Consider the following 21962-nt stretch of genomic DNA (forward strand, 5'->3'; position numbering starts at 1 on the left):
CACGAAGAATGAAGAAGCTGCCTGAGTGCAAACCATCCCCTGAGGCCTGTAGGAACTAGTAAATATATGGTCAATTTATAGTCAACAAAGGTGCAAAGGCAATTCAGAGAAGAAAGGAGTCTTTTCAACAAATGGTGCTGGAAAAACTAGATAATCCTATGTAAAACAAAGAACATCAACCCATATCTTGCACTGGACTTTCTACCCATTCCCACCAGCCACAGTGGAAAACCTCCTACTTCACAGGGATGTCAGGTAGAGTATTCAGAAGGATTTGCCTCAGCAGTCGGGTAAAATTATCCCTAAATTAAATGTTGCTCTGCTTTCTACCTAACAAAGCTTAAAAGCAAGGCCAAGATGATAGGATTAGAAGAAAAACATATTAAAACAATTATTATAACTGTATTCATATCTTCAAGAAGCTAGAAGAACCATGTTAACTTGGGACATGAAAGATGTAAAAAAGATCTAAATCAAACTTCTAGAGATAAAAAATGTAATGTCTAAAAATAAAAATACACTGGATGAGGTAAATGACACTAGATAACTGTTGAGAGCTTAGCTAAGCTACTCCATAGTGCTGCTGCCTCAGCATCCATTCGGTTTGGCCAAGGGCCTACAGGGGCCTAAACTGACAGTAGCCCCCTTTAGGCAAGCACATGTCCTAGATAATAGCCCACAGAGACATAAGCAAATTTAGTTCCTGATATGACTTCCCCAATAGCCTTGTGATCAAAAGTCTCCACAGACTCCTAGTGCTGTACCCTGTGAATCTCTTAGAGAAGATCCCTGTGGAACTCATCAAAATCCCACTCCTTTTGTTTTGAATTGACCATTCTGACCTTAGGCTAAGAATCCCAAAGCACTCCACTCACGGACCCTTAATATAGGCATGTGTCCCAGGTCCTGTCACTCTCTCTGCCTGCACTCTACCTTGCCCTCCCTGTGTGGCCCTTCAAGGCATGCTGTGTACTTCCTCCGGGACCTGTGAGTATTAAATTTCTCTATTTCAATTTCTTTCCGTGGTCTTCTGTTGAACTTGGCACCCTGTGTTCCACTTAACAAATGTTAATTTAACAACAATGATAGTTAGCAAATTAGAATACATAAAAATAAAAACTATGCAAAATAAAACACAAAGAGAAAAACGACTGAAAATAATTGTACAGAACATCAGGAAGCTGTGGGACAATTTCAGGCAGCCAAATAGAAGGACCTGGAGTCCAGACTAAGGAAATAATGGCCAAAAATTTTCCGAATTTGAAAACTATCAATCCATTGATCGAAAAGCTAACCGAATCCCAAGCACAAGCAACATGAAGAAAACCACAGCATTTAAACCACATCACATAAAAATCAAATTGCTTAAAATCTGTGCTAGAAAGAAAGAAAATCTGGAGTGGAGAAAAAAACTATGTGCAGAAAGGAACAAAGATAAAGATGGCAGTAGATTTCTGCTTAGAAACAATGTAAGCTAGAATACAGCAGAGTGGAGCAACATCTTTAAAGCACCAAAAGAAAGAAGCTGTCAATCTAAAATTCCTTACCAAGTGAAAATACCTTTCAAAGTCCTGAGGGTTGGGACCTCTGAAATGGCTGTGAGGACTTTGGCAAATCATCTCCCAGGGAAACAGCAACAAAACTGGACTAATTGTTAAAGATAACTATTCAAAAGCTAGGAAATGGACAAAGGTTATACAACAAAACTGAGAAGCAATTTGAGAAATTCTACTAACGTTTGATAGGAAAAGTGGACATCTGTGGTGTTTTAGCATGGGGCTATTCTCATGATCTATAACCCCCCAGAGCTCTGTGGTCTTATGAGGGAGAAGGGCAGGCCTGCTGGAGGGGCTGACTTTATTTGGGCAAAGCACAGAAAATCCTATACCTAGGGATGTCAAAAACGATAGCAATCAAAGTGGCAAACATTCAGGGAAGGCCAACATACCAACTAGCCAGAGATTTCAAAGCTGACTGGTGCAACTAGCCAGAAATGTAACAGGAAAATCATCTGACCGAGATAAAAGACGGCAATTGTGTTTTTTACATGCTGTGAAAAAGAAACAACAAACCCAAAATGGAGTCACTTTTGCTAAACCACATCACCATACCAAAACTTAATAATCTAATTGCAGTTTCAGCCTCTTTCAGGAGTAGAATTTTAAACCAGTCTGGAATTTCTGATCAACACTAGTGAGGTAATCTGCCTTCTGCTAAGGGAAGGTGTCTTTGCCTGAAATAATCCATTCTTTTAACTTTTTAGTCTCATCTTCTTTCTGCCTATAACAACCTTCCATTTTGTACAACTCATCATAGTTGCTAGATGGGATGCTGCCCAATTCATGAATCACTTAATAAAGTCAATTAGATCTTCAAATTTACTCAGTTGAATTTTGTTACTTAATACAGCAAGAAAGATACATTGTAAGGCATCTTCCTGGTGCTACATACACCAGGAGACATGTACAAGAATGTTCATGACAGTGCTGTCTCCAAGAGCAAAAAACTGTAAACAACCCAAATGTCTATTAAGAGTCAAAAGGATAAATCGGCACATTTTCATATAAAGGAATCCTATGGAGCCATGAAAGTGAATGAACTATAGGGCTACATACAACAATCTGGATAAATCTTAGGAGGGAAAAAAGCAAGTCCCAGAAGAACACAGAGTATGACTCTATTTGGATTACACTAAAAAACAAGACACTGTTTAGGGAGGCAGGCGTATATGGTAAAACTCTAAAGTGGGCTCCTGAGGATTAGGTACTGGGCAGCCTTCCTGACCAAGGTCAGCAGGGTAGGGACGAGAAGGGCACATGAAGGACATGAATGAACAGGAACTATACAACAAGTCTTATTGATAGAAGTCACTAACTGGGAAGGAAAAAGGTTCCACAGCTGGAAGCATTTCGAGAGAAGGGAATTACTAGTTGCCTTACCTACATGTAGTTTGTTGGGCCATCCTTGAACTGAAAATCAGAAGACCTGGACTACCCTCCAGATGCTACCATTAACTTGCACTATAGATCTCAGGCAAGTTTTTACCTTTTATGGGGCTAGGATATAAAGACTGATCAAAATAATGCATGTTGAAGAGCTCATTTTTAAATGCCTTCAGAGAATGGGAACAGATAAATTTCAAACTCATCAGTCTCAAGAAGAGGCAGATTCACCAAGACACTAATGACACTTAAGCTTCAGGACCTCCACCTGCCTAAGCCCTCTTTGAAGGCCCTAAGAGCCTTAATCATTTTGTGTTATTTTTCCTTAAGAGAGCCCCAAGTGGCATAAACTTCAAGTCCCATAAAATTTATCTGAGTCTCAAAGTGGTAAACTGTTTAATACACAGCCAAAGGAGATTTCTGTTTAAATTCTCTGCTCCTACTGAATTTTCCTGCCTCATAAAACCATCTCCTAATTCAAACTACATTTCTCTCAGGAACTAAGAAAGTCTGAAAAATCTAAGCTCTCAAGAGTGTGACTAACAAGGCTTCAGAAATTCCTGGCTGTGCACTTTGCTTAGTGGAGGTTGAGGAATTTGTGCATTAAGTCACAATTCTTCCTTCACAAAATGACTACATTCAACAGGGAAATAAAAGTTCTATATTCAATAGGACTCATAAGAAAATATTATTTTGAGGAAACCAAAAAGGAGCACAAATCTCCATGGAATTCATGCGAGACCTTGGAACGATGACTCCTTTTTATCTTCTATGCCCCCCCTTTTTGAACCTGCATGTCTGTCACTGTTATCCTATGCTAGTCTCATCTTGTGTGTTGGGAGGGCTGGGGCAGGTAACTTGTCTCTTTAGTTTCACAAGTCCACACATGGAGAGGAATTTTGTTCAGGAGCAGTACAGCAGATTACAGTCCAGAGCTTCATCAACACCTTATTGAGATGATCTTGATGATGAGATTTTTGATTTTTGATCTGATGAGATTTAGGACTTTGAACAGTTACCCTTATGGGAAGAGGCCCTTGAGAGGGGGTGACTAGTATTTTGCACATGGGAGAGACATGAATTGTGGGAGCCAGTAGGTAGACTGTGGTTGGCAGAAATTTGAGATGGCCCCAATAATCTTCATCCCTGATGTTACTCCTGTGTTCGTGTAACCTTATAGGGCAAGAGAAAAATTATCTGAGTGGGCCTTCTCTAATCACAGAAGGCTTTTGTAAGTAGAGTTTTCTCTGGCTGGTAGCAGAAGAGGAATTTGGAGAAATTAGAAGTATGCAAGAGATTCAACAACGCAAGGGAGATTGTCTGTTGCTGAGATGGAGGGAGTCAAAGGGCACAGATCACTGGGAGGCAGCGCTAAGAGTGCTCCTGGATCACAGCCAGTAACAAAACAGGAACCTCACTCCTATAACCTGAAAAAACTGGAGTCTGCCAATAATCTGGATAAGCCTGGTCTGGCTGATGCCTTGACTTTGGCCTTATGAGATCTACATTTAAAGATGAATCCAATCAAGTCCTGCCTGGACTCTAGCCCTTTCTGAGAGCAATTCTCAGGCAGCAACAAGAGGACCAGGTACAGTTCCGGGGCCAGCCCTTCCTTGCACGGGTTTCCTCGCCTGAAAAATGAGTGGATCAAAGGAGAAAAATTATAAGAAAACAATTCTACACCAAGTCTTTTCAAATATCAGATGTATTATTTTAATCACAACACTCAAGCAAAAGAGGGACCCAGACATAGCTCACCTTCCTCAGGCCAGGACTGTAGATTGCTGGAATAAAGATATGCACCTTCTCCTCCTGTTAGAAAAGTGCCCAGGAAACACTCATCCTCCTTGAAAAAAAAAAACAAACAAAAACAGAGCAGATGATTTACAGCATAAATATTCACAGAATCTAAAGTCTGCCCCTGTTTGTGTATGTACAAAAGCTGCTGAGTCAGCCTCAGATATACCCTACTTCTTCTACTGCCTTTGGCACTTGACTTGTGCTGAGAAAAAGAATGTAAGGTTCTCCCTGATAACCAAAGCCTGCAATGTTTGTTCATGTTCCAGTGGACTGTTATTCACTGGAGGCAGCTCTCCATGGCCTAAAGCTTTGACCTCTCAGCTCTGTCTACGCCAGTCTGAGACCTGCTTTTACTAGTACTGGGAGATCATGCACGCATGCATGCATGCGTGCACTCACACACACCCAAAAGGTCTAAATGGCAGAAAGAATCCTTCTCATTGTATACCCCATAAATGGTTATTTCTAGAGCTCTGCTGAGAAGGGGAAGAATGCAAACAGGAATTGAGACAAAGAGGTACAGATCCTTTAGATTAGCCATAAGATGAGATGTTAAATTATCTTTATAAATTGTTTCATTTTGACATGACATTAACATTAAGAATAAGAAGGTTGCTTACCTTCACTGTTTGCTGTGTTTTCTCAGACAATTTTACTTCATTATCTTCTACCTGTGTCCAAAAGGAGTACAGATTTTCAGTTACTATTTTAAAGGCAAAACTCGGCTAGGTGTCGCTCCTGCCACCACCTCTGTGTTCAAATATTTCCAGGAGACTGGGCAATCTCTCTGCCAAATCCAGTCTCTCAGGTCCTGACAGCTTTTCCTTTATGACCAGAGTTAGCTGCTGGTCATAAAGGCTCAGAGTCCAAGGCTATGATGGGCTCTCTCATTGGGACCTGAAGTCCAACTAAATGAGCCTGTGATATGTGGAGAGAATATGTTAGTCTCCACTTACATTTCACTTCAGAGAAAACAACTATTTTTAGGGACAAAGGAGAGAAAACATATTAAAATATTTTGAGTGTGTTCTCATTTAAACATGTTCATGTTAGAGGATAACTCTTGCTCTTCCCTACCCATGTCAGAACTGTAGAAACAGAATATAAACAACTTCTAAAATGGGTACTTAGATCATTACCCAACTCACTGCTGTCATAATTTCTGTGTCCCAAGGCATCGGAGTTTCAGACCAAGTCCCACCAGTGAAGAGGGACCTTTCTACACACAGACAGACACTGCTATACAAACTCAGTAGCAACCATTTTGACCAGGGAAGGGAGCCACGTGATCCATTTTTCTCTATCTGTGTGACCTTGGACAGGTTGGCTGATTTCTAAGCCTCAGTCTCCTCATCTGTAAAATGAGGGTCTTAATTTCTTCCTTTCACAATTTAACAGAGACCCAAATAACTCAGTTCCTTTCTTTTAGAACTTTTCCAAGATTATGAGAGAGTTAAAGAAACTAGATTCATTTGTATAAAAAGAAAGAGCTGAGATAAAAACTTCCATTCCTGAACTGCAGCTAGTTCAGGTTCTGACATCCCACCAGGGACCCAATGAAAAGGTTCTTCCTCAAATGCCCTCCCCAATCTCCCCATGTTTACATTCACTTCATGTGATGAATGACACTAACCAGCCAGGAGCAGAATCTGGGTATGGCGGCTGTCAGGACTATGGAGCTGGTTTCTGTGGTAACAGTGCCATCTGTAGGAAGACCACAGACATGGAGGTTACTGCCTACCACCTGAGCCCACCTGGCAGGCACCAGATGGCTAAAGCCCTTCCCCTTCTCAGAAGAGAGGGCTCCTCTTATTACCACAGAGTTTGATGCCCTCAGAAAATGAAAACTTCCTCATCTAGAGACAGGGAATCTATTATTTTTTTACCACTAACAGAAACACACATTTAAATGAAGAGTCCTGGGAATGAGTCCTTTTATTCTGTACTTTTAATTTTTATCAAGGTAGTATAGGTGACCATTAAAAATCAAACAAAAGATTATAAGGCTGTTCATACCAGCACTGGATATTATTTTCTAGAATTTTTTGCCAACATGCTGTGTAAAAAAATGGATCTAATTATTGTTTCAAATTGCTTCTTCTTGATTACTAGTATGGCTGTACATATTCGTATATATGTATATGTGAAGATTATATGATATATATATATATATATATATAAATATATATATATAAAGCTGTTTTGTTTTCCATTTCTGTGAACTACCTGTTTATATTTATATTTTTTACCCATTTACCTTTGGATAGTTTGTCTTTATCCTACTATTTGTAAGAGCTCTTCATAAATTAGAATATATACCCTTTATGTATCATAAGTGTTCTAATATTTTCACAAGTTCACTGCTGATCTTTTGACTTAGTTTACGGTTTATTTTGCCAAAAAAAAAAAAAAAATCAAGCTTTGCTTTCTAAAGAACATATATACTTACCCTTTTCTCTAACCAAGATCTGAGATGTTAAAAATGATTCTGAGAAGACCACGGATCCTAAGCACCCCCTGCCTCCCAGCAAGTCAGGAATGTCATAGACGGTCATACGCGCCTGTATCAAATTAGAAAACAGAATTAGACTAGTTGGCAGTCTTAAATCTTCGGAGAGAGATCCATAAGAAACAGACTACAAAATACTGCTTTAAGGTGCATTTCAAAAGAATACTGGAGAGTTTGTAAGAAAAATTCAGGTTATCCTGAAATACACCTCAGAGCTAAGAGATGACTTCAGGATCACACAAGCTTCCCAGCAATTAGTTCTTGATTAGAGACACGTGATTCCCTCTAACTGCTTATCATTCCTAAGAGGCAACATAACAGCCTTCCTTCTTAACCATGACTAGTCTCAAGCCTCTTAGAGTTCAAAGTTTTTCTTCTAGGTTTCTGTACACTCATATACTCTTTGCATCTCAGCATGTCCATACTCTGACCTACTCTTTGGTGTGGGCTCAAGTTCTGAACAAGTTGGGAAAAGTGGTCATTTGTTTGGTATGCGTGTCTTCATGGATATTTTGGGGTACATGTCAACACTTTCAAGTGCTACATTCAGGACTAAGAAATTTAAAAGAAAGCTATTTAAGCTTTAAGGGCAAGACAAAAACTAGAGGCTTCAGTAGGCTAGAAAAAAAGTTGGAGAAACTCAGAGCTCCTGAATGGCTGGTAAAAAAAAAAGCCCTCATTTATCATTCAAAACTTGTGAAAATGTAATAATTCCAGGAGTCGTCTAGCAGAAATGCAGAAAATGGTATGAGCCAGAACCAGGGTCTGGGATGACTATGATGATCTGGGTATAGGGAGCACGATGAGTGCTCTCAAGTCCTGTCCCCTGCCGGCCTGACATGGCTGAATGGTCAGTGCAGAGCTCCTGAAACTAGAGTCCATTTTCACATACTGTTGTGCTACCCAGGGACCCCAGTTCTATCCTCAAGACAGAGACAAAAGACCTAGGGCTCCTGGAAGAATGGCTAAATTCTCAAAAAAAAAAAAAAAAAAAAAAGCAGAGTAATTGAAAAGAAGAAATCACAGTAAAAGCTAAAATCCTAATATTCCATGTTGTCATGATAAAAGATACAAAAGTGACAGGTGGGATTTTATATTTTAATTAATTTTCTAATTAGGCTTGATAGCTAGAAGGTTTATCTAAATCTGTTCTAAAGAATTTTGAACATCTAAAGACACATAACCTTCCTGGGCTACATAGTCCCTCTTAAGTGACAGTGGAAATCCCATTTCTTTGATTCCCAGGTCAATCAGGAAGACAAATCCTGTGGGTTTAATATTTGGCATTTGGTATAAGGAAGGATAGAGAGAACATTAAAAAGAATACATGTAGCATTTATTAGACACTTGCTATGTATTTCCCAACATGTGGCATGGGGAGAGAAAATATATAAATTATGATCCCTATCTTTAGGAAACCTTATAACGTATAGTTGGAGAGAAAGGGCCTTCGTATACAAAAGTCATTATATGACATATGAGTACATTTGCATGGAGTCATCCACAGCTGCCCACCTAGTTCCCAGTGACCAAAAGCTCAATGGAATTAAAGCTCGGGCAGTATCCACAGAACAGACTACAGGTACAAGATATAACTTGTACCTATACATACTGCAACCAGTGGCTAGATGTCCAACATCCTCTCATGCACTGCTTGCCAATCTTCTTCATGTCAGGATGTACTGGAGCAACTGGTATAGAAAATCTAGCTCCCCCAAGCCATGCCAATCCACCCAGGGACCAACGTATCTCTAAATGATTCCTCTGGCCCATCAACGTGTCCCCAGTGCATGGTTGAGAAAGTTTTGCTCTGACTACCCCACTTCCCTAGAGACTCAGGCACCTGGTATTTTGTTTTTGTTTATTTTCACAGGCTCCTGTTAAGGGCATCAACACAGGCCTTAGAACCCTTAGAAACCACTAAAACTTGTTGGTTGGTCTATGTTAAAGAAGGCTTGTCCTCAGCTCTCATTTCCAGAGGTCAGAGAAATCTCAGCCACTTGGAAGAAGCCTTCCTAACTTTAGGAAGAGGGGTCTCTCCCTAGCCCCTAGTAAGACTCTGGACTCACGAGGGCCTAGACATGGGAGTGTGGGTGTATTGGGCCTGGCACAGCTGCCTGGGCACCTTTGGAAAGCACAGGCCCCACCACTGCTGCTGGTGGAACAGTTCTGAGAATAGACCAGTTTCCTCAGGTAAGGAATGGGCTGCCCAAAGCTCCCACCTCACTCCTACCTCACCCCTTACAGATGTCCCTTGATAAGCCATCTCCTGCCAGCTGACCTGTAAGAGCTGTGCTTACCGTCTTCACAAAGTATAAGCTATCTTCACTGTCCAAAGGCACGATTCTAGAAAAGGAAAGAGATGAGACAGACATTCATTGCATTTACAATGTTCTTTTTTTCAACTTGGCAGCAACCCACAGACCCAAATTTCTCTCAGGGGTTTTCAAAATATTGGGTTGTATGTTATGCAGAATTAGCACATAGGCTACTTAGAGAGAACTGGGTCTATGCCCTGCCCCCACCCCTCAGTCTTTCACTGGGAAGCACTCAGGGAACAGGATCTCAGCTGAGCAGAGCCAGCCCCATGCCCAGCCCTGGAGTGATGCCACTGCCAAGTGTGGAACTGTGAGACCACCGCCTTAGCAGTTACAAGGTAGCCTTTCTTCTCTTTTTGCTTCTAAAATTTGCCCAAATGAGGATGCACCACAAACATATACTTACCTTCCCTGATTATTCACAGCATGTATATGAAAAGTCATCTTGGAGCTGCAAACACAAAACAAAACTAAAGTCAGTTTGCTCTTGCTGACCACTGGGCTGGCGCCCTCCCCAGACACTTGCTGCTGCACTGCACCTGTGCTGAGCCCTCACAGAACACTTGCCGAGTGTGAGGTCACAGTCTGACTCCAGTCATGTCCCTGCCTCTGTATAGATTCTCAGGGCTGTCTTGATTCTTGGACAGAGCAGGAGAGAACAGTGTGACAAGAGTGTTGCCCACTACTGACTAGGAATGACCCTCTACTGGCCTGGGGCCTCCTACCCCAGAGCCCTGACATTCTGTCCTGATCTTCCTCCTCTTGCATAACCTTTCGGTCAAATTGCCATCCCTCCTTGAGGTCCAAGTGGAGGCCAGGTCCTGTGTTCTTCTCGGGAAATGATTTGTTAACCTGACACAGTTTATGGGTACTCAGTGAAGTGATCTTGTGGAGAGAAGGGAGTTGCACTCTAGGTGGAAGACTGGCCCTAGGAGATTCTCTCCCATTGCTTGGTGTTCTCTCTTGGTTCCTTCCTCCAGCTAGGGTGGTACTCCCAGGCTTAGGAGACCTAGGATTGGTAGCCTGCCCTGGAAAGGCTGAGTGACCTAGGCAAGGAAGGCCCTGAGGAAAGGAGGAACGGCATGACTATGCCATAAGCCATGCTTGATGGTAACAGAGAAGACCCCAATGAAATAGAGGCTAATATTTACATGCCCAATCATTCTATGAGGTGGAAAGATGAGGAAACAGATGCACAGAGAGCTCCCTATCTTGTCCAAGGTCACACAGCTGGAAAGTAAAGGAGCTTCCCCAAACTTAGGTCACCAGAGAAAGACAACCCAAGTCACTGCAAAACCACCCTCCCCTCTCATGGCCAGGGAGACAAGATCCAGAAGACCCAGAGGAAAGGAGACCTGAAGTAAGCCTGAAACCTTGCACCAAAGACATCTGGCTCTTTCCTCCACACCTAGGGCTGCAGAAATAGAATTCTTGTTAGATCAATTGATTGACTTATCTTTCTAAATACTCCTTCTCATTACCAAGGGCTGTAGATATAAGAAAATGTGAGGCATGGAGTCGAGGCACTAGAGAGCATATCCCAGAAGTGTTCTTAAAGAAACTCCCCAATACTGATGTCTTTTGTCTCCTTTGCTAACAGTGGTCCCCATATGCGACAGGGGGTTACATGAATGAGGTTCATGAAGGTTTAGCTGTGAAAAAAGACCACATAGAGAATCACTGTGATGTACCAGGAGTTGTGTGATGGAAAGACTGCCAGGAAGCCAAATATCTAGAGTGACTAGACCATGAGACACAGCTAGGCTCAGGGTTTCTATCATCTGAGAGGCAGATAAAACCCAGGGCAAGTCTCTTCTAAGCAGTGACTGTCTTCACATGCCCAGGACCCCTAACCCTAATTAATCTCACCACTCATATTCTCAGCTTCACCTTTCTAACCTCTGCACTGGGTCTGTCAAGTCTCCAACAGTTCCCGTATTGATCTGCCTCCCATTCCAGTATCAGGACATGTGTCTGACTCTCATCCGGCTCCTCCATCTTTGGCTCCTTGTCCTATCAAAGCCCTGATCATGAATGATTCTCTTATACATCCCATTATTTCACTGGAACATTTCTCAAAGGGAAATGGAATATCATATACAAGGGAAAAAAAGGTCTTTAAAAAACAAACATTAAAAAAATACCTGATAGAAAATATGAGCCATTGCTTACCGTAGGGCTGCCTTAAACTGCAGTAACTCAAAGGAATCTAACCCAGAGCCCAGGGTCTGCTCAGCTACCTCCTTGGCCTGTAAAACCAATAACAAACCAGCAACAATTAGCTTTCACATGTGAAAGTGTGCACATCACCTATAGGAAGAGCCCGTCTAACATTCTGCCGGGAGAACACTGTGCCCCTCCCCTCTACATGACTACTTTGTATACATCAATAGATTAAAGTGAAAACATTGTGTTAAGGGGAAAAGGCGCCTGTTTTCTTCAGGCTGGGTTCACAGGAAACACTTCCTTCAGGCAGGTGATCTGCCCATGATCTGCAGGCAGCAGGGATGGTACCACTGTGAAGTTTGGAAATGTGTTTTCTCCTCCCCTCTTCCCTGGCCCTGGGGGAGGGGATTATTGCCCTCAGTTTCTGCCCAATGCTAAGAATATTTGACTACCTAGAGTTACAAAAGATCAGTTAAAAAACAAAGATGTGAGAACTGAGGTCGGAACCGAACCCAAGTCAGTACCAGGAATTCAAGTTCAGTGAGGAGGGGAGATGGCAAGGAGCTGGTGACTAGGCTACAGTCTCTCTGATATCTACATCATACACAACCTTTCCAATGTCAAATGGCTTCCTTCAGGAAAGGTCCTATTGGCATTGGGAGGCATCAAGCCGACTCTTCTCATCTCCTTACTGGGTCAGATATAGGAATCCAACTCAGCAGGGCAGGTTAACCGCAAAACAGCAAGGAAGATAAAGGTCAGAGGACGAGAACACACATGCTTGTCTAGGAAAGGCAAGTCAGATTTTCTAATCTTTAGTTGTGTTTTTTTTCTCCTTCTAAACACTGAATTATCGGAAATCAAACTATGTAGCTCAAAACAACCTTACCTAATTTTATTAAAATTCACAGTAGAATAATCTGTATTATTTTTTTAACCTTTAAAAGCCTTTAAAAATTAAACTATTAAGTAAAATAGTATGCTACAGAATGATTTTTCTATAACACCACCAGATATCTACAAAGAAGTGTTGATTAGTTGTCACTCATAAGACAAGAGGAGCTCGGTCCCAGGCAACACAGGCAGCAAAAGCTCAGCACTCGAAAGTTATCTTTGTCTGGTGCCAGCTCCACTGATGCCCGGCCTCACAAAACTGAGTGCTACAAGGTATGCCCACCCCCAAAAAAACAAAACCAAAAAAAAATCCCCACCCAGACAGATAGAAAGTTTTACATTAAAACACATTCTAAGAAAAAAGGAACATGGTATTAAATTACCTTTGTTAGATTAGAAGTTTTAGCATAACATGCAATACCGGCCAAAACAGCCTCAATAACAGCAGCATATATCTGAGATAAGAGCCTACTTTAAAAACAGAAAATAAGGGTTAACTACAACATCACAAGGTTTCATCAAAAGCTGCATGCACAAAAATGACATTCCTTATGAAACTGATTTTTTAAACAGAATGAGAAAAGTGCAAAAAATGGAACTCATTGATTTCTAAACCTTTTAAAAGCCACGTGCCCCATCTGCTTTATACTTTTCTCTGTTAAACCATGATAAGAAAAGTCAGCTCTTCTTAATTCTGCTCAAAAGACCAATCCTTCCTATTTGTGATCCAACATAAGAAAACTATGTGGGCTCCCTGACCCCTCCATGTGCTGGAGCAGCTATTCGAGGACCCAGAATCCCTTCAGTGTCTTGATACAGACTTCCTGCTTCTCCAAGGACCAACCTCCCCATGTCTGTTAAAGGTTGGCTAATACTAGATCCTCAGGGTGGGATACCTCAGGGGGTAAAAGAGATTACTCTGGGGATAAGACAGGCTCCACTTTCTAAGCAGCTTATCTGATTTAGAGAATAGAGAATGCCTCTGAGGTTTCCCTCCTAAAGCAGGGGCCCCTCGCTCCAATCTTGCTCTTTCTGACTTCTTGCTTCCCAAAGTTATGCTATATAAGAATGTTCTTTTTTTTTCGTTTTCTTTTTTCTTTTCTTAACTAAGTTCTAAAAGGTTCTTTATTGAAGGATTTCTCATACTTTAATGCATGGTGACTCTCCAAAACAAGAGACAAGAAAGAAGTGTTTGACCACAGAACCCTTTTCAGGGCTTCCACCTGGGAGAATGTTCTTTTTTCTTTACCAGAATAGGACTGCCACCAAAGTCCCTGGAAAATCCAAGTCTGGTTCCCTTTAGGGAAGGGTTTCTCAATCTCAGCATTTTGGGTCAGATAATTCTTTGTTGTGGGATCTGTGCCATGTGTTCATACAATGTTTAGCAGCATCCCTGCCTTCTAGCCATTGAATGCCAGTAGTACCCCAGTTGTCACAGCCAATGTCTCCACACATTGCCAAACATCCCTGGGGGTCGAGGAGGGAACAACTGGTAGGAATGGTGCAGTAAAATTGCCCTTGGTTGAGAACTACTGCTTTAGAATAATTATAGGGAGAGGGGGCTCATCCACAAGGCCCTGAAAGGCAAGGGAGGTGCCTGGCAAGAACCTAATAAAGCCTCATCTAAGAATATGTGTATTTTTAAGCCTGAGAGTTTTATAACAGGTAAAAGAAGGTGACAGGAGTTTGAAAGCAGGATGGAACACAGAAATTATCTGGTCTAAACTTCTCTCTTACAGAAGAAGCAAGTAGGACTTCCAGCCTTAGAATAAGTTGTCCAAGGCCACAGAAAATTAGTCAGACTAAAACTCAGGGTTGCTCTCAGCCTGGTGCTTTTCTACTGGGCCACATCACATTAACGCCTTCAACTTCCTCCTTGGCTCCCTCACCATACCTCCACAATGTAGGTTAAGATATTTTTGAGTTGCACAGAAGAAAAAGGGACAGAAAAAGTACACACAACCAAATGATAGCTCCAAGGATCAACAAACCCTGAAGATTGTTGGCCAGGCGATGGCAGAGGGGTACACCCTGGTAGGAAGGGGCCAGGCAGGGACACTGCCAATGAACTTGGCCAATTCCAGGTAAAACCAGAATCCTCCACATCTTGACACTAAGAATGAAGCTTTATAGAGGCCAAACTCGAAGATATAAAGACGCCCTTCCTCCCTCTACCACCCAGCTTGATTCGAACATCACTCAGTAGCAACACTGGTCAGGCCTCACCTCTGCTTAGCCTTCTCCTCTACAGGCCTTCAGACAAGAGCTCAATACAAAGCCACCTGGCTACTGACTCATAACATGGCCTGGACAGAAGGTCTGAGATCCATGACAAGGGAAGGGCCTATTCTGCGCCTGGATGGCACTGTGTTGCCTTCACTGGGACACACCATAATGCCCAAGTTCCACCAGCTCTGTGATTCAGAAAATCTCCTGATGTGGGTCCCAGCACCCCTTAATACCAGTCCCTAAAGCCTGGGCACCGGTGGATTTCATTTAGGTGAAATGTTTAAGGGTCCAGAATGAGGACCCAGAACAGTGGCTAAGCACAGCTGGCATAGAAGCACAAGCAGGTACAAGACAAGACTATATATATACACACACCAACATTTGAGAATGTGGTTGACTTGTTGATAAAGTGAGGAAAACCCACAGAAAAAACGGCATATACACTATAATTACAACTACACAGAACGTAAATGTATTATTAAAAAACAAAACAGGAAGATACGCATTCAGATACTATTGCATAGTGCCGAAGAGGAGGAATTATGGATGATCTTATTTTCTTTTCTCTCTTTTCCAAGTTTTCTGTAGTGTGATTATATTACTTTATAAGAGGAAGAGACACCAGAGATCTCTCTCTTGCCTGAGGACACAGTGAAGTGATCTGCACCTCAAGGACAGAGGTCTCACAAGAAACCAACCCTGCTAGCACCTTGATCTTGGACTTCCAGCCTCCGAAATTGTGAGAAAAGGAAGTTCTGCTGTTTAAGCCACCCAATCTGTGATATTTTGTTGTGGCAGCCGAAGTTGACCAACACAAGCACTCGTGAATTTATTTCCTGTCTTTGGTTTCCTCTGTGTAGGAGATGTCAACACTAGGACCTTCCTATGGGTACACAGCCTGAGTTCAGATCCTAGTTCTGTTCCATAAGCCTGAGTGTCAAATCCAGAGGAAATACCCTTCAGATCAGAAGGGGTTGCACAAAGATTCTCCCAATGGGTTTCAGGATGCTTTTTTTTTGGAAAGCCCCCAATAAAAAATGCACTACGCAGAAAACATATTAAGAAGAGTTATGCCATTTAAATGCATGGATGTGCAGGCAGGAAGTCTCGAGATCTGGAGAGAGCAGCAGATGGTAGAGCTGGCAGGGTCTCCAGCCTGGACTCCCAGCTTATAGACAGGGGCTGGGAACTTCCTGGGAAACTAGAGTTCTGCTCACCTAAACTAGATATCCTACCCACTGTTGATGTCAGGAGGTACACAGAACAGCCACAACTTCTGAGTAATTTAACTTTGAAAACGAAATAAAACAGAAATGAAGACTTACATCTGTTCAGTTTTCTTGGGCAGCTTGTTATCATCACCTGTGAAAGAAGACCTAATAAGAATATGACAAGATCACAGGAGATGCAAATACTTCATAAGGAAGCTATAATTTCTTAATTTAATTCAAAGGAGATGTCAAGAACTACATTTTCTTTCTTTCAAGTTAAATATTGTATAAGCACAAATGACAATGAAACCTAGCTTCTCTCAGTATCCTCTTGGACCTTCCCTGACATTGAATTTGACAACCCACTTGGAAACACCACTAAATCCCAGAGACACATACAGAATCTGGAATGTTTTTGCTTTAGTTTAAATTTTTTTAAAATAAGAGTATAAATAAGCAGGCTCAGTTCTGCCTCTTTCTTCATTTCCTTAGTTATCTGACCCAAGTCATGTTTCTTTCAGGCTCACATCACAATATCCAGGAGAAAACCTGGTTTCTAATATACTGTGGAGCAGTGCTGAGATATTCATTCTTTCTAGAGGTCTTCTTCATGTTTCTTTGAATCTCTGCAGCTTCTGATTACCCCATGGGCAGCCCCCATCGGCCTTTCTGGATGGCCCTGCAGCATGTACCCCTTACTCCTGTAAATGTTCCCAGTTCATAAGTAACTTCCTGCCATGGCCTTTCTTCACTTTTCTCACAAAAAGGATTGTGCAGGCACCTGGCTGAGTCATCCGAACTCCCACTATAGCCCACACCTCCTGTTATCTCCAACTAGGACTAATTCATCTTTGCCTTCCCTCTGATGCTGAGCACACGGTCTAACACATGGTTAGACCTGATATATGTTGAGCCAATAGTTTTTCCTCCTGAAATACATCCAGTGAGAAATGTATTAAGCACGTCAACCTTCCACATGCAATCAGAGGAAGCTGGAGGCCTATAAATTTAGCATCAGGAGCTTCTGAGCAAAGTAGTAAATCATGAGTCCACTTCTAGTTCATGAGATAAATTATTCATTAAGTTAATGACAACTTACAGGAACTTACCCAAGTAAGGAATGTGAGTAGCTCCAAAAAAGTATGTTCTTGAACAACCAAGGGGTCCTTTTGGTGAGACGCACTGTACTACCTGGATGTCAGAAAAAAATAAAAACAAAAAAGGAGTGGGGAGTTAGGTGTGTACTGCTAAAGAAATAAAAAGTGTATTAGTTAATGGAGATCAATTTTATCTTACCAACACCTGATTTATTATTTTTTAAAGATATAGGGGAAATAAGTACCTTTAACAGTTATTATTCCAAAGGTAACTTATATGCTTGTGTGAGTGCATGTGTGTTCTTAACCATGGTTACATTATGAAGTTGCTATTGGGCACTTAGTCAACCCAGAATGAGAATGAATTCAGAATTTAGCAGAAAAAGAAGGGAAAACGTGCTTAGATTTTGACTGCCATTAATACTCTGTCCAAAACTTTCACTATGGGAACTTTGGCTGACATGATAGGCAGATGTGTGGGGCAGCTACAAATTCAGGAAAAGAGGGTGCTACCTGGGTCCACACTTTCCTTTGTATTTCATCTCCATATATAGGCCTTGCAGAAGAGAAAATGTAAGTTTTCTAGATTAGAAAATTCTTCTTCTTCTTCTTCTTTCTTGTTTAAGTGTCCATTTATACAGAGGTGGAATGGTGTCCTTTTCTCTTTTGAAAATCCAACATCTCATCAGGGTTCCTAGGACACATGTGCAAAACTCAAACATGCCACAAGAACTAAACTCACTATTTTGAAGTATACAATTCAGTAGTGCACTAGTTTTATCATTGTGTTCTTCTGTCCTTCTTAATGTTCCAAGATTCACTTCCTCTCTATTTCGACCAAACTTCCTTTAGTCATTCTTTTAGGTAGGTCTGCTGGCAACAAATCCTTATTTTTCCTTCATCTGAGATCACTGATATAGTTTTCTAGGTTGACAGTTCTCTTTGAGCACTTGAAAAATGTGCCACTTCCCTCTGGCTTCTATGATTTCTGATGAGAAATTCATTTCCATTTGAATTTTCCCCTGTAGGTAGGGTATCATTTCTCTCTGGAAGCGTTCAAGATTTTTTTTTTTTGGCCTGTACTTTTCATAAGTTTGACCCTGATGTGTACTGGTGTGGATATCTCAGGATTTAATCCTGTTTTGAGTTCACTAAGCTTATATTTGCAGGTTACACAGTGGTTTTTTGTTTGTTGGTTTGCTAAATTTGGGGACTTTTCAGCCATATGTTTTTGAAAAATTTTCAGCCCCATCCTCTTTCTCCTCTCCTTCTGATACTCCAAAGGCATGAATGTTAAGAATTTTTGTGATATTCCCACAGATCTCCAAGTTTCAACTTTTTCAGTCCATTTCCTATCTGCTATTCAAATTGGGTAATTCCTATGGTTCTCTCTCTAAGTTAATAATTCTTTACTCTCTTTTCCATTCTGCTATTAAGTCCATTCATTGAGTTTTAAATTTTGATTTTATTTTTTGGTTCTAAAATTTTCATTTGGTGTTTCTTCATATCTTCCACTTCTTTGCTGAAACTTGCTATTTCAAAATTTATTTTGAAAGCATTTGTAATTGTTTATTGAAGCATTTTATGATGGCTGTTCTAAATCCTGTCTGTTAACTCTCACATTTGTGTTATCTTAGTGTTGGGATCCGATATTTGTCTCTTCTCATTCAGTTTGAGATCTCTAGTGATTTTTCAATTGAAACCTGGACATTAGTAGTTTCCATAGAGTTTATAACATATGTTTATAACTAATCTAAGTCCACCTTCAAATTATACAAGATAATTATACAATATCGAGTCCACCTTCAAATTATACAATATCACTTTATATGTAGTACAGGTACCAAAGTATCTGTACTATGGTACAGATGGTATCAGAGTAGTATTATTTTCTGCCTCCTATCCTTAATGAAATTGCTGTCATTCATTTCACTAATCTATATGCTATATTCACCTAATACATTGTTACAATTATTAGTTATCTTTTAGATTAAGAATAAGAAAAATAAAAGATTTTACTTACCTCGATTTATTCCTTCTTTGACACTCTTCCTTTCTTTATGTAGACCCATGTCTGATCTATACAATTTTTAACACCTAACTCCTTTTAACATTTCTTGCAGAGCAGGTCTGCTGGTGATGAATTCTCTGTTTTTCATTTGTCTAAGCAAGTCTTTATTTCTTCTTTACTCTACACACACCTTTTCTTTTGAATGACAATTTTGCCAGATATAGAATTCAGGTTGGTGGGTTTTCCCCCTAACACTTTATTGTTCTCTTCTTGTTTGCATGGTTTTTGATAAAAAGTTCACTGTAATTTTTGTCCTTGCTTCTCTATAGATAAGGTTTTTTTTTCTTCTGGCTTCTTTCAAGATTTTCTCTTTATCTTTGATCTTAAATTTGAATATGATAGGGGTATGTGTAAATATTTTAGAATTTATTCTGCTTAGTAGTCTCTGAGCTTCCTGGATCTGTGGTTTTGTATGTCATTAATTTTGAAATATTCTCAGCCATCATTACTTGTTAGTCCAGATACTTCTTGTGTTCCTTTCTTTTTCTTTTCCTTCTGATATTCCCATTACATGTATATTACTTTCTTTGCAATTGTCTCACAGTTTTTAGGTATTCTTTTCATTTTTTTCCTCATTGTTTTTCCTATTTACATTCCAGTTTGGGAAGTTTCTATTGATCTATCTTCAAGCTCACCAATTCTTTCCTTGGCTATGTCCAAAAGCATTCTCCATTTCTGTTATAGTGTATTTGATTTCTAGCATTTCCTTTTGATCCTTTCTTAGAGTTTCCATCTCTCTATTTACAATATATATCTATTCTTATATGCTGTCTACTTTTTCCATTAGAGCCCTTAACATATTAATCATAATTATTTTAAAATCCGTCTGGAAATTTCAAAATATGAGTCATATCTGAGTCTGGTTCTGACGGTTATGTTATCTCTTCAGACTGTTTTTTCTTGCCTTTTAACATGCCTTGTAATTTTTTATTGAAAGCCAGACATGATGTATCAGGTAATAGGAACTGAAGTAAACAGGCTTTAGTATGTGAGGTTTTATGTTAATCTGAGAGGGAGTTGGCTTGTGCTTAATGTTTTCTGTAGCTGCAGGTGCTTCAAATTCCTCTAGTGTTATTGTATTTGTTTCCCCTACTGTCTTCGGGTTTCCACAGAACTCCTTAGTCTGTATGTTTAAACTCTTCAGCAGCAATCCCCAATTACTACATTGGAGACCTGTTAGTGTGCTGGTAAGGTAATGGGGAAGGGGAAGCATTCTATAATCTTATGATTAAATCTTAAGTCTTTTAGTGTGCCTGGGCTATGACCTTTACAAGTGTTTAACTTTTTTCTCCTCCATTAGGTAAGATAGGAAAGCTAGAGTGTGCTAGAGTCAGGTAAATGTCCTTCCCTGAGATGGGATGAGATTCTGCTAAAGCCTTTTATCCTGGAGAGTAGGCCTTTGTTATGGAGGACTTTGTTATGGTCGCTGTTACATTTCAAAATGATTACTGTTGTCCTTCCCCAGACAGAATCATGAGGAGATTTTTCTTGGCTCTTCACTTTATGTGTAGTGAAGTCTGACTCTAAAGAGAATCTGACAGGATTCCTTGAAGTTAAACTCACAGATGTGAGGGGGTCCCTTTATGACTGACTGTCCCACAGGAGTCTCTCACTCTCACATTAGTCCACATTTGGCCTCTAGGAATTCATCAAAATTATCATTTAAGTGTGGCTTCTGCTCCAGGCAAGCATGTATTGGCTGTGACTCTTTGAATTCGCTTGTTTCTCCAGATTTCAAGTGGCTTGACTGCCTGGTGCTTAACTGTTTTTATTATCAATTCTCTAATGAGTCTCAGAAAAGTTGCTGATTTTCAGTTTGTTCAGCTTTTTTCTTGGAAAGAGGGCAAGAATGATTTACAAGTTCTTTCCACATTATAGCTGAAACTAGAATTCTCCTCTGGATCTTATTTAAGTCTTGTGTTTTGGCAGGCATGAAGTCTAGGTTCTCCATTCAGCCTCTATTGACACCTGGTTTGAGAGTGTGTGTGCACATGTGTGTGTGCGTGTGTGTGTGTGTGGTGCTCGTTTTGTTGGTCAGGTATGGGTTCCCCTGTATGCCTCTGTTGATAGCATCCTGGCTTGGGAGGGTGACAGACACCATGGGTAAGGAGGTGGCTTTGTTACTGCTGACCCTCTATTGGCTTCCAATGGTACTACCCCAAGGAGGGGCACACCCTGGTACTGCTGGGTGGCAGTAAAAGTCCAGGTTCCCCTGAGGTCTTCACTGATACTCTGAGGTGTGTGTGGTGGGGAGGGTTCATTCCTGCCTGGTGGGGATGAAAGTCCTGGCTCCCCACTCAGCTGTCTTTGACGGTACCCTGACAGAGGTGGGAGTGAGAAGATGGCACCCCATTGTATGTAGCCTGGCAAGGGTGAACCTTCTAGGCTCTGCACTGAGCCCTTGCTGGCAGGTGTGGGGATGGAGATATAGTTTTTTCCTGAGGGGTCTGGCTGGAGTAAAGCAGCTGTTGTCTAAAAGTTTTCTTTCTTGCTAGGTTGCCCCTTTCCTGGTCCTCTGGCTGAAGAGAACAGACTTTTCTTAGGACTTTTTATGTCTGTGCCTAATGGCATTTCCAGGTTGCCAGCTTCTCCAGTATCCAGTCTAGGATATACAGAAACTCCAGAAAACACATTGTCATTTTGCTCCTTTGGTCCTGAGCCAGTCTACCTTCCTCTCTCTACCTTTTACAGTCTTCTTGTGTTTGTTTAATACATAATGTCCAGG

At 40.9% G+C, this 21962-nt stretch overlaps 1 protein-coding gene across 1 annotated transcript in view; it reads right to left on the reverse strand.

Annotated features, from left to right (window-relative positions):
* CUNH20orf194 (chromosome unknown C20orf194 homolog) overlaps nucleotides 1-21962 on the reverse strand; it is a 102220-nt gene that overhangs the window by 45312 nt on the left and 34946 nt on the right. The window contains exons 10-19 of the mRNA XM_011369728.2: nucleotides 17179-17260; nucleotides 16184-16220; nucleotides 13013-13097; nucleotides 11742-11818; nucleotides 9976-10020; nucleotides 9552-9597; nucleotides 7192-7303; nucleotides 6376-6446; nucleotides 5363-5413; nucleotides 4701-4788 (exon numbers count right to left, since the gene is read on the reverse strand). Coding sequence (XP_011368030.1) covers nucleotides 4701-4788; nucleotides 5363-5413; nucleotides 6376-6446; nucleotides 7192-7303; nucleotides 9552-9597; nucleotides 9976-10020; nucleotides 11742-11818; nucleotides 13013-13097; nucleotides 16184-16220; nucleotides 17179-17260 — 694 coding nt within the window. The remainder of the gene's footprint in view (nucleotides 1-4700; nucleotides 4789-5362; nucleotides 5414-6375; nucleotides 6447-7191; nucleotides 7304-9551; nucleotides 9598-9975; nucleotides 10021-11741; nucleotides 11819-13012; nucleotides 13098-16183; nucleotides 16221-17178; nucleotides 17261-21962) is intronic.

This window comes from Pteropus vampyrus, unplaced genomic scaffold (assembly GCF_000151845.1).
Source record: "Pteropus vampyrus isolate Shadow unplaced genomic scaffold, Pvam_2.0 Scaffold7, whole genome shotgun sequence".
Taxonomy (NCBI): Eukaryota; Metazoa; Chordata; class Mammalia; order Chiroptera; family Pteropodidae; genus Pteropus; species Pteropus vampyrus.